General features: G+C 46.4%; 2 protein-coding genes across 2 annotated transcripts; both read left to right on the top strand.

Annotated features, from left to right (window-relative positions):
• Window positions 1-32: 32 nt before the first annotated feature.
• Window positions 33-4,177, top strand: LOC146712401 (leucine-rich melanocyte differentiation-associated protein). Its single transcript, XM_085442467.1, has 5 exons — window positions 33-144; window positions 835-1,022; window positions 1,495-1,686; window positions 1,766-1,843; window positions 3,626-4,177. Exons 2-5 carry the CDS (start codon window positions 868-870, stop codon window positions 3,813-3,815), a joined length of 615 nt encoding a protein of 204 aa, XP_085298593.1. The 5' UTR covers window positions 33-144; window positions 835-867; the 3' UTR covers window positions 3,816-4,177.
• A 3,008-nt stretch (window positions 4,178-7,185) lies between these two features.
• Window positions 7,186-11,616, top strand: paqr9 (progestin and adipoQ receptor family member 9). Its single transcript, XM_085442448.1, has one exon. The coding sequence runs from the start codon at window positions 8,204-8,206 to the stop codon at window positions 9,347-9,349; it is 1,146 nt and encodes a 381-aa protein (XP_085298574.1). The 5' UTR covers window positions 7,186-8,203; the 3' UTR covers window positions 9,350-11,616.
• The last annotated feature ends 716 nt before the right edge of the window (window positions 11,617-12,332 follow it).

Here is a 12,332-nt window from a genome sequence, read left to right as displayed (position 1 = left end):
CTCCGACCCGAGCCAGCGCTGCTGTTATTGTGATTATCCGCATCATGTGATCAGCAGGCCGGGCATGAAAGGAGGCCTTTTATACGAGCTGTAAGCAGTTCTCAGAGGCTGGTATGCAGGCTACATCTGATCCTCTTCAGCTCGGTGAGTCCTGATCAAACTGAATATCTGTGCGTGCTGCTTTCACACTAACAGGCTGCTCCATCTACACCAATCAAGGCATTTAGACACATTTTGGCGTTTTTTTTAGTGATTTCTGGTTCATCACATGCTGAACAGTGTTGCAACAGACCAACTGAAATCATTGTTTCATGAGCTCCACATTAAATCCATGGTAGCGTTGAAATAAAGTCTGCAGCAGTTTGATGTTTCGGGTCCTGTTGCTGACATCGTTGCTGTACATTTTGTTCCCATATTGTTTACTAGGTTTTTTCCTGTTGTTTCCTTTCAAACAGTAAAACGTGTTGTTGGTAGCCTACCATCTGTTTAATCTGCTTCAGTTTGACTTGATTTGTGTCTCCAGCTGTAAAATGTGTCGACTCTTCACACGTTCTGTCTTCATGCTGCGTTGCTGATTGAAGCACAAGCATGTTTTCCTTGAATCCTGCCTTCTGTAACAGCACACACATGTGTGAATATGCTCTTCACACACTGACACGCTGTCTGTACGTTAGCTTTGTGTGAGTGTGTAATTTCCCGACTGTCCTGAGAGTCGATAATGTTCGAGGGAAAAACAACATTTCTTCCAGAAGCATCCAGACTGCTCTGCGTCACTGCTAACCAGCTGTTGCTTTGCTGTTTGATCATCTGACTTCTAATCTTGATCACTGCCAGCTGGAGGAACAGAAGACACTTCACTGCTGGGTCATGGATCATCATGCATCAGGCCAACAAAGCCATGCAGCACATTTCCAGTGGCTTTCCTTTGCGTACCAGAGCCTCACAGAGATCCCTTATGAAACCATCCTGACACAGACAGACAGCCTGCAGGTGCTGGACCTGAGCTACAACCTGCTGGATGAGTATCCTTTTGTAAAGAGCACAGCAGCGTGCCGACCCTTTGCTAAGCTGTGTGTGCTTAAAAATGCTGAATAATATCTGTGTATTGACAATAACGCTAACTGTTTCCAACTCTAACTTTAACCTGACGGCTTCTGTTCTTTAGCAAACATCTTCATATAGATGATGATCCTGCTTTGGTTTTGTAAGTGATGCACATAGTCAATAAAAAGCCATCGAGTGTTGATCCGAGTTTCAGTGTAAGAAGAAACATTGGACGCTGATAAACAGTCTGCGTAGCAATCCGCCCGACAACAGTTCATTCGTATTAATGAAGTTTTTCATGTAATCTCAGTTTGACTGTGGGCAGCAAACAGAAGGATGTCAGTTATTATTTACCCACTCCTGGACATGAGGGTCCTGTGGATCGGTGGGATGCTGTGGGGGTGTCAGAGCTTTCTTCACTGACGTACAAGCCTAGTGTCCTTCACTCAGTCCTTATTGGAACCCGGCTCTGCTGGGCCGCCTGGAGAAGCTCAGCACTCTGATCCTGGACTGCAACAACTACACGTCTCATGTCAAGTTCCCCTACATGCCAAGCGTCACCACAGTGTGCATCAACAAGAACAAGATCAACAACCTGCCTGTGTTTGTGGAGGAGATCTGGAGAAAGTTCCCCAACATCAAGTGAGCTTTTTCTCTCTGATGAAGCGTCTGTGTTTGCTGTTACTGCTGCCTCATGTGTTTCTGTTCCTTCTAACCGCAGGATCCTTAGCATGATGAACAACGAGGCAGCACCCAGCTACTTCAATGGAGGCAGTCTGACCCAGTACACAGACTACAGGTGAGCGTGCAGGTTGCTTTCACAGCGAGAGCTTTCTCCTGAATTTACACACAGTGTGCAAACGTCATATTATCAGTATGAGCAGGGATAGCTCAGTAGGTAGAGTGGTGGCCCCATGATCGGAAGGTCGGGGGTTCGACTCCACTGAACGGCTACCCTGAGGTACCCCTGAGCAAGGTACCGTCCCTACACACTGCTCCCCGGGCGCTGCACTGGTGGCTGCCCACTGCTTCACTGGGTGAATGGGTTAAATGCAGAGGAACTATTTCCCTATGGGGACTAACACGCACACTCTCTAAAGAAAGATACATGCAAACATGTGCTCCACACAGCATAATGACCTGTGTCCCTCTGTTACCACCGTTACCACATGATGTTTATAGAAACACTACGTGCAAAATCTAGTCACGCTGTCTGTTGTATACAGCGCCCCCATCTGAGTCATCAGTGCAAGAACACAAGGCCAAGACGTCCTGTGTTAGAATAAACATTTTGTTTTCATGGCCACGGTCGGCTGCACGGACACTTTGAACAGACGAGCACAGAACTACAGGAGGTCAGTTTAGCCGTAACACAAGCCTGTGAAATCATTAGCATGCTGTGTGTGCCTGTGTGTGTGCCGTGACACCTGCAGAGGATCAGCTGCTGTGGGCACCTCGCTAACTTCAGCTTTTAGAAACAGCTATGGTTTGAAATATTCCTCTACGGGCCAACATGTGCAGACAGACGGAAGTGCATGAAACACATGTTTTCACAGTAAAACAGAAAAACATACAGTTTTAAGATAAACAGTAAACACGTGGTATCCAAGGAAACCAGACGAACGCTGTCTGATGGCTGACCACAGAACAGCTTCCTGCTCCGTGTTAATGATGCCTGAAGAACACAGCAATAACTCTGCATGTTCACATGAACAGCAGAGCCTTCTTTGCATCACGATCGTCAGTCTGCATCTGTCGGCTGTTCCTGTGTCTCACAGTCGTGCATCAGTGTTGGCTGTTGGCCCTCATGCACAGATTTTTCCATGTCCTTGAAATCTTTTCATACTGTGTGCTGTAGATTTTACCTCTTCCATCATGTTGTGTTACTGTTGTCAGTGAACAGCTGCACACTGCTTGTCCAGCTGTTTCTTCTTACTATCACTTCTCAGCCACCTGCTGCCCTGTTCCAACTGTTGAAAACCAAACAGAGAAAAACAGTAAAATGTAGTTTGAACTGTTTTCTGATGTGTTTATGAGATTTGCAAACCACTGTCTTTGTGTTTATACGTAAGCCCATCTTTGGAATGACTCAAACCAAAACAGTCCGAACATGTAAATGTTTTGTGGACATTACAAAGACATTGTGCCTGTAACAGTGCTCAGCATGTGTATTATAATACCAGTGCTGTTCAAATGGTTTTTATGGGAACACCACCCACTTGTGTGGAGGCATATCTATGATCATCCACACACAGATGTCTAACTGCCTGGTAGGTGTTGGCATGAGTTTCTTGGAGTCATTGTCAGACTGGTGCAGTGGGCCCTGGATACTTCCTGGTGCACAGCAGCACCTGTCATCACGTGTCAAAAGTATGCAGGTAGTTCCTGGAGATTGAAGGAAGTGATCTGACCGGCCACCTGACCTCCATCCAGTGGAACATCTCCCATTTAAGAAACTTTAAACTTGTAAGCTGTGATGATTTAAAAGGTTATGAATCAACACAGTCGGTGTGCTTTTTCTCTACGAGTCTATCCGCGGTGCATTCACCCATCTGGCCCTGTTCTTGCTTTGCCTCTTCAGACTCTATGTGATCAGTCAGCTTCCAGGTCTGGAGATTCTGGATGACACGGAGGTCCTGGAGAAGGAGAGAGCCCAGGCTCGGAAAACCTACCGGCTACAGCAGAGCGGTCACAGCAGCAGAAAACGGAGAAAGGACTCATCCAAGAAGCACACTCGCATTCAGAAAAAGCCCAGCAGCATCATGAAATAAAGCCTGTGTCGCCCGTGTTAATGTTATAATTGTGCGTTCTTTGTCTGCTTGTATTAACATTCATCTAAAGCTGTGGTTTGTGGTCATGTATGGGCATGTATGTCTGCTGGGCTTCATCTGAAAAACAATCAATAATTAACAGGAAGTGCAGCGAGTAGCTCTTAATGCAGAGCACCTGTTTTACTGAATGAATAATAAAGCAGCCAGAGGATTCTTCCTCTTATCGCCTGTAATGTTTCCATCATCAGCTTTCACACAGGTGCTCTCACATGTTCCTGCATCTGCTGACAGAAACGTGTTCCTTTTGTTTTTGAGCAGTGCATCAAAATCACTGTGTGCAATAAAACGCATCATAATTTTAATGACGTGCATTTTTTTAACAACACTAAATCGACTGTTTGTCTGCTCGGTCACCAGCGTCAGAGCTGCAACAGGCAGGACTCCGAATGACTCCAATCATGATGTTTGTGATTGTGGAGATATCAGAACACTCTCAGATTAATGTTGTTCTGCATACTGATCTCAGTCTCTTTGCATCAGCTACAGGAAGAGGGAGTGAAGTTGTGTCTGCATGTGTTACAGTCGGTATTTTCAGCAGGAGGCACCACTGTCAAACTCACACATCTGGTAGTTTCCCAGAGAAAAGAACGACATCAAACGTTAATTGAATCAACAAACCTTGAACTTTTCTTCGCTGTGTGAAGCACAGCCTGTGTTTCTTTAGAAAATCGAACCATCTGATTGGCTCACCCTGCACTCACACACGCCGGCCTCCTACTGCGAGCTCTGTTTGGTCAGAAACCCGACTCTTCATGTTCGATGCTTTGCAGTGAGACCTTTGTTTCACATGACTTCTCGTTTCTCTGTTCTGTGTTTTGCTCTCTCGGTTCCTTCCTGTGCTTCAGCTGACACCCTCAGTGTGTTTCTGCAGCTCTCAGTATGAGACGTTCTCTCAGTCTCCCAGCATGTGGTCCTGCATGCTTATACTGAAGGAGCCGTGAGCTCTCACATTTGTGTCACAACATGCTAGCAGTTACAGACATGTTATTTGTTACCACGTTTCAAAGATCAAAGTGTTGTTAGAACGTCTCACGTCTGTGTGAAACAGACAGTGCAGGTAACCTGACAGTGCACGCTAGCATTAATGATGCCCACAGACCACATATGATAGCAAGTCAGGAGTGTATGTGATGTGTTAGCTTCCATATCTAGTTCACTTACGTCAGCTGCACAGGCTCGGCTAAGGTTGGGACACTGCGACTAAGCCCTGTGGATACGTCTTCACATATGCGCTGACAGAACCTCTGGGCAGATGTGCAGCCCCACTGAGCATGCTATAGTTCTGAGCAGCGTTTGGAACAGGTGCAGATATCTGTGCTCTGTGCGCAATGTTGTATAAGTTGTGGCTTTTAGTCATTTTGAAGGCATTCAGAATCCAATTATTCCTGTATGATCGATTTGTGTTGCTGTCAGAGTTTCCCCTGATACTGATGAACAGAAGCTCACTCAGGAACGAGGTCACACAGAGCTCAGGTTTTCACTCGTGAGGGGAAGCAGTTGATCTCCAAACCACTTCAGCTTGCTTTCCCCCTGCAGGCTGTTTTTATTGGTTACACACATGAACATTCATAAAGCTTGATGCTGTATTACCTATGAGAAATTCCTATAACTGCTTACAAAGTGTGATTGTGCGAGCATGGTTATACAATGTGTGGTTACATGATGGGAGTGCAGCTCTCCCAGATTGTTGTCGGTAGAATCTGTTCGTCTCAAGGCTGCTTGTTGCCCTTATCGAGGTCGTGCACGCAGTCATGTGTGTGGTTACCTAGCAAACAGAAGCACTCTAGCTTTCTACCTACAACACATGCATCAAACCTAACATTCACCTTTGCTGACTCTATCTTTTCATATAAACTTTCCGTCTTGTACAACATGTTCTAGATTTCTTTTGTCTGGATCTAATGCTGATGTGTTTAAAAATATAGACATAAATACTCGTAAAAAGGGGAACTGGGCTGGTTGCTGACTGTGTCATCTTTATATCCTTTATTTCCACGATGTTCTTCTTGCTATCAGTGTCACGTTTGGGCTTCGTCTACACGACATGATTGTTTATTCCCTGAACAAACTGTAAAGGTCATATTTGAACCCTTCACTCATTACAACAGGAGGACGTTTTGACATTAAGACCACTTGTCCTGTATTCAGATGACTGTGCTGAGGTTTGAGGTCAGATAGTCACCAAATGTGAAATATGAACCAAATATCTTTAAATGGTAAAAGTTTCCTGTTCTTGTGGAACACAATACTTCACTCTGAGAACGACTTCTCTACACTAGCTTTCTGTTCTCAAGTACATGTTTTTGTTTGTATTTTGTGTAACTTTTGTTAGTCTCTACCTCTGCATTTATCTTTGCACTTGTCTAAATAAGGAGGACACGAGATGAATAAAGATTATTTAAATAAATAATTCAGTGTACAGGAATTCATCAAACTGGTTGCAGGAATGAAGTTTTTCTCACACAGGATGTTGCTGGCTGCCTTTGTGATTAATAGCTGTCTAACTAGCTGGTCAGAGAACTAACTAGCTGGTTAGGATATTGAAAAACTGAGTTGTTATGTTGGTAGTGGACAGGAAGCAGACTTCGTCCTCTGCACTGAAGATTATTCCCTTTGTTTTTCCCTGTCTTGTCAGACATGCAGTGGTGTAGCATGGTGCCCCTAACAGTGCAGTCCTCATCTGTCCCCAGTGTGACTACAGCAAACCTCAACCACACGACACGGACACACGCACACTCAAGATTTCTGTATCAGCTGCACGAGTCGTAACTGTACCGGAAACTGAGTGAATCCCCTTCAAAATAAGGCTCTTGGAAGATTTCACTTCGATTCCGTTTTATTTAATTTTGTTTGTAACGCCAAATCACAACAGCAGTGACGTCATGTTGCTTCCCATTATAAAGACCAATAACAGGCCGCATTAGAGTGATCTCTCTGCGTTTGTCTGCCTGCTCGGACCCCTGTTCAACACACCGCACTGCTACATCACAACACTCCCGATCAGGTGTCAAACACGAAACCTGCCTCAGGATCAGATTCAGCAGTAACAAGGACGCGGGCGCATCTTTCCAGAGCAGTTTGTGGTCGTAGTTAAACGTAAATGATGAATTCAGAGACGCACGTCCTGCCACACTGATAGTGCTGCCAGCTCTGCTCTGCTGCCCTCTGCACCCAGTGCAGCTGCTCAGTTGTTCTTTATAATGAATAATAATGAACCTCGGCTCAAATAACAGTTTCACCTCACACGTCCTGTATTTGGTGCTGCCTTGTGTTGTAGTTAGAGACTGCGCTTTGGCAGTGCGGCGGCGGTTCAAATGGTGGACACAATGACCTCTTAGAAGTGTTACGTCACAGCCTCGGTGTTCCCGTTTGAAAGCGCTGACCGGAAACTCGCTGTGACTGCGCGTAACTTGACGCAGGTGCCTGTCAAAGCGCCGTTCCGCTCGGTGTTTCGCAGAAACGCCGGCTGCCGTCGCCCTCCTCGGGCATCGCGCTCTCCTGCCTCATCGACCCTTTACGCGTGGAACATATGAAGGCGCGCTCTCGGCTCTAAAATGCTATTTTTAAACGTGACCTTGCGTCGAAGGACTGAACGCCGGCTCGTGTCAGTCCTGAAGGATTTCTTCGTGCCCGCAGCGCACTGCAACACACCGGCAGCTGAATGAATAGAAGCCGGGCCGTGGAGACTCGCTGCAGCAAACAGGACAGTGCTGATGAACAACACGGCCTACATGCCACGGAGTCTCCAGGACACCAGCTGTACGGACTCCTTCACTGACGCGCTGTTCCACCTTGTAACACAGTAATAACTGAGCTCCATTTTATTCGCTGCTGCAGAACTAAGCATCACAAGACAGGTGTGTGTGTGTGTGTGTGTGTGTGTGTGTGTGTGTGTGTGTGTGTGTGTGTGTGTGTGTGTGTGTGTGTGTGTGATCCACTATGCAAAAGAAGGAACGACCAACAGGCAGATGGACTGGATGTTTCTGCTGACCTTGGAAACCAAAATGAAAAATTAACCAGTGGCCTAAGCTTTTTGGATATTGCATAACTCTTCTTTGCTCTTGGTTCACTCCTGGGCTTTGTAGTAGCTGCTCACTGGATTAGTGTGCAGCTCACGAGGCCTGGAGGTGCACAGAGGGTGCTGAATGGTCTTTTAGAGCTGGGCCCGTCTGTAGATGCCTTATCCACCCAGAAGCAATGGATTGAATCGCAAACCACGATGTGATCAGCAATAAAGTCAACAGCCAAGCAATAAAAGTGAAGAACTTATGCAAACAGAGATCCCAGCGGAGGTTTTTGTCCATCGGCAGCATAAATAAACTCTAACTATGCTTCTGAACTGCGGTCAGCCATTGCCTCTCCTGAGGCATACGGACGTGCCGCCTCGAGTCATAGAAAACTTTATCCTGACGGGCTACCGCTTCCCAAACTACAGCCTGTGGGACTGCTTACTGTCAGCGTTCAGGCCTACCAATGAAACGGGCAATTTCTGGACGCACTTTCTTCCTGTTTTCATCTTTTTCTACTACTTTGTGGAGGTTTTTGGTTGGGAAGGTGCGCCTGATAGCGGTGAGCCTTTCTTCTATCCGCTGTGGAATTACTTTATTGGGGTGTCCTGTTTACTGATGGCCAGCAGCATGGCTCACCTGCTTAACTCAATGTCTCTTGTGGTACGAGAGGTTTGCTTCTTCGTGGATTACGGCACCATCAGTGCGTACACGGTCGGCTCATCATTGGCATACTACTACTACATCCACCCTCAGGCAGGAATAGCAGAGACAGGGAGTAGCTCCCGGGTGGAGTTGAACCGTGAGGCTGCACCCTCAGCCTATGCAATCCCAGAGTGCAACGTGTTCTTTGAGACCTACTACATCCCGTGTGCATGTGTTGTAGCAATCATCTGTGTTTTATCCTGCTGCAATACTCGGCAGAGGTGGAGGCAGCATCGATATATCATCCGGACGCTGGTTTTTCTCCTTCCGTTTCTCATCTCCTCCACACCAATCTTCTACCGCCTCCTCACCCGATCGCCTTACTCCACCTCCTCCTCCTCCTTCACCGCTTCCACCCCCATGGCCCGCTTCTTCTATCGCCACTGCCTCTGGTTGCTGGTGTCAGCCATCTTCAACATTAGCAAGTTCCCCGAACGCCTTGCGCCAGGACGCTTTGACATCTGGGGGCACAGCCACCAGTGGTTCCACTGTTGCACGTTTTTGTCCATCCTGGATGAACTTCACATGATCAAGGCTGAGATTAAGGCCATCTTGCTGAGCCCAGCGTTGCTGCTGCCCCCCACCTCCCTCTCCCACCTCCCTGGACCCACCGTTGCGTCTACCTACGGAGTGATGCTCCTCCTCCAGACCACCATTGTCTCCATCATCGTATGGTTCTCCTGGCGGGCCAACTGTATCTATGGATCCCAGAGAGAACAGCTGGAAAAGGAGCACCCCAAGAAGCACCTGAAATGTCACTGATCACGGAGAAGTCACCGCCATCATTAGACCCGCCGTATGTTCCCGCCCCCTTTGGATTATAAGGATTATATGTAGAGCTCACACGTGTGGTTGAGTGCATATCTTTGCCAGTTCTTTCCCCAGAGCTGCTGCAGCACCTCCTAACAGGACGTCTGAGCGCTGGGACAACAACTACCTCTCAGGGCTCTGCAATTATGGTTGCTGCCCAGGAGAACTAATGTTCCACTTTACGACTGGTTAACATGTTAGACGTTAGTGGGACCATTAAGAACATTTGCTGATGAGCTGTCTGCTGTTAGGTCCTTTTTGTTCTTCCTCCTCCGTTTGTTATTTCGAGCTAAAACGGTGTGTTGCTGCGGCCTGTGCCGAGCCCATTGTTTCATGTCCAATGATTCCTTTGATAACATACCTTTTCTTCCTCTTACTTGCACAAACATTCGCACACGAATCTCATTTCCTGTCTGTTTTGCAAGTGACCCTTGCAGCAGGAAGTGTGCGTTGCACACGACGACAGAAATAGCTGAGAGCTCTTCTCAGTCTTACAGTGAAGCACTTTCAGGGGCCGCTCATACTCGCCCCGTCATTAAGAAGCCATGCTTAACTTTCTGTAAGGACACAACACTTCAAAGCAAATAACCGTGTCCTTCTGACACCGCAGTTTTTGACAGGTGAAATGTGTTTGTGTGACTGTTTCTGCTGTTTGTGTGGTTTTCCCCTTAGGCTCTGCTGCTCACTGCAGACTTTATATCTTTATGATGAGAGCAAAGTCTGCAGAGCACTGTTCCACTTTAAAGGTTTGCTTTGTTAGCGTGAGCACAGTGACTGCAGCAGTGGGCTCTGTGTCCGAGACCCTTCATGTGCTGAGCAGCCTTCAGAGTCAAAGCCATAGTTTGAAAAGTGTTGAGCTAACATCACAATTTCAGTTCCTACGAGCTGATATGACCACGTGTGTTATCGTCAGCCATACGCTCAGTGTGTCCATTTTTTAAATACAGGCTGAAACCAGCGACGTTCAGTCATGAACAGCCTGAGGCTGTACGATCGAGTTAAATGTTAACTTTACCACCAAGTCTTGATTGAGCAAAGTTAAGCTTTGTGGCGTTGCTTGATCACACCTCCTCAGCCGTGAGACTTGGACCCTGTAGGGTTTGGTTTAGACACCATCCATGTACATCGTGTTATTTAGATGTGGGTTGTCCAGAGAAGCATTAGTAGTGGATGAAGTGGACATATAACCTCTCATATGCTGAGAACTCGAACATGGAGGTGGAGCAGGTCAGCTTGGTGGCTTCATTGCTGGATGTCAAAGTATACTGGGAGAGACACTGGAAGCACCAGTCGCTGCAGATGTGTTTGAGTGTGAAAGATGTAGAAAAGATGCTCGTATGAATCTACGGGTGAAAGAGACCTGCTGTATAAAGTGCTTGAGCAGATTAGAAAAGCTGCATAAGAGCCAGATTTTACCATACAGTGACTAATGTCCCCAAATCTGTACTGCTGAACACAAACGTGTGTAATAATGATGATGATGATTTTAGTTAAACAGAAATATTCTTCTGATCATTTAGTTTCATGTCTTCCACAAAAAGAAGCGAGACATCGGTGTGGTCCGGTCCTCCACCCCGCCGGGTTTGCGCTCTTCAAACGGACAGTGACCATCGGTGGTTTTTTTTCTCTTTGACCTGTTTGTTAATCTCACGTGGTGACGTTGTGATCATGTACTAAAATCTGCACATATACCTGCTTATACTTGCACACCAGAAATTAATTCTCATGGATCAGAGTTGTTTATTACACGTGACACTGGAATATGTACGGAGGGAACATAGAGGTTGAAATCATGCTGCACTTTCTTCAGGCTCCTCGCGTGGCTCCTTTGAGGGTCTGTGGTGCTGTGATATTTCATTTCAGGTTAAAGTATTGCTGTCTGATGAACGGCCTGAGAGACTCGTCTGTGTTGAAGCAATGTGTTTACCTCAATTCAGCATTCGAATCGTTGTGTTGCTGAGAAAAACCATCGCTGGAACCGATCGTGTCCGGTTGAGTCTGGAATCTGTTAAGCTGTGTTCAGTATGAGGATGTTAGACTCACTGACTACTCATCTTACCTAGTGAAGTACTCAGGGTGAAGAAAACTCTAATAGATTATTTACACATGCATTTAATTATGAATGACTTCAGGAGGGTAATTCTAGCACTCAGTGTACAAATCCTAATCAAATAGTGTATCTTTGAGTTTTCAATAAATTACACAGAGAACTTCTGTCATTGTGGGTCTTTATTTTCTTTACTGCTTTCATAATCAATGCCACTTGAATGCTGTCCTTAGCTTCAGCTGCACAAACAGCACTGCTGGTTTCGTTGTAATGAGTGCAACACAAACACTTCCTGTAAGCTGGTGTGGGTCAGAGACCAGCCTCTACAAAGTGACAACAGCGTGCGACGACAAGCTGAACACAGCAGGCTGAAGAACAGTCATGTGGGCTGTGGGCAGCAACTGAACACAAAGCAGACATCAGAAAATAATGTTTGGTTCATGTGCAGAACAGAAAGTTTGTTTTTCACTTCAAGCGTCGTTTTGAAACTGCAAACTCTGAAGCTGACGTAACAAACACTGGGAAGTCCTGCTGCTGCTTCCTGTGTCGTGGCGTTAACGTGTGCAGCTGCTGCTTCCTGTGTCGTGGCGTTAACGTGTGCAGCTGAGCTCCTCCGTTGTTTCCCAGCTTTTCTTTTGCGTCGTTTGGATTAAAGAAGTGAGATCAAACATATTAACTGCACCCTTATCTGTGTCCATGCAGATGCTAGCAGGTGCATTTTTAACCTTTGAACGAATGGATTTGTTATTAATCTTCTAACTGACAGACGAAAGCAAATGAAACTGTGACGTGTTCAGTTTCAGCCATCGCACACAGTCCTGGTTCCTGGCCCCACACAGCTGCAAACATGTCTATAGGTGTTTAGACTCGCTAAGTCAGGGGATCTCA

The sequence above is a fragment of the Copadichromis virginalis genome, linkage group LG3 (genome assembly GCF_057382275.1).
Source record: "Copadichromis virginalis isolate Kocher_CV1m ecotype Utaka linkage group LG3, C_Virginalis_male_GT1.1, whole genome shotgun sequence".
Classification (NCBI taxonomy): Eukaryota; Metazoa; Chordata; class Actinopteri; order Cichliformes; family Cichlidae; genus Copadichromis; species Copadichromis virginalis.
This window is presented reverse-complemented; position numbering and strand designations above follow the sequence as displayed.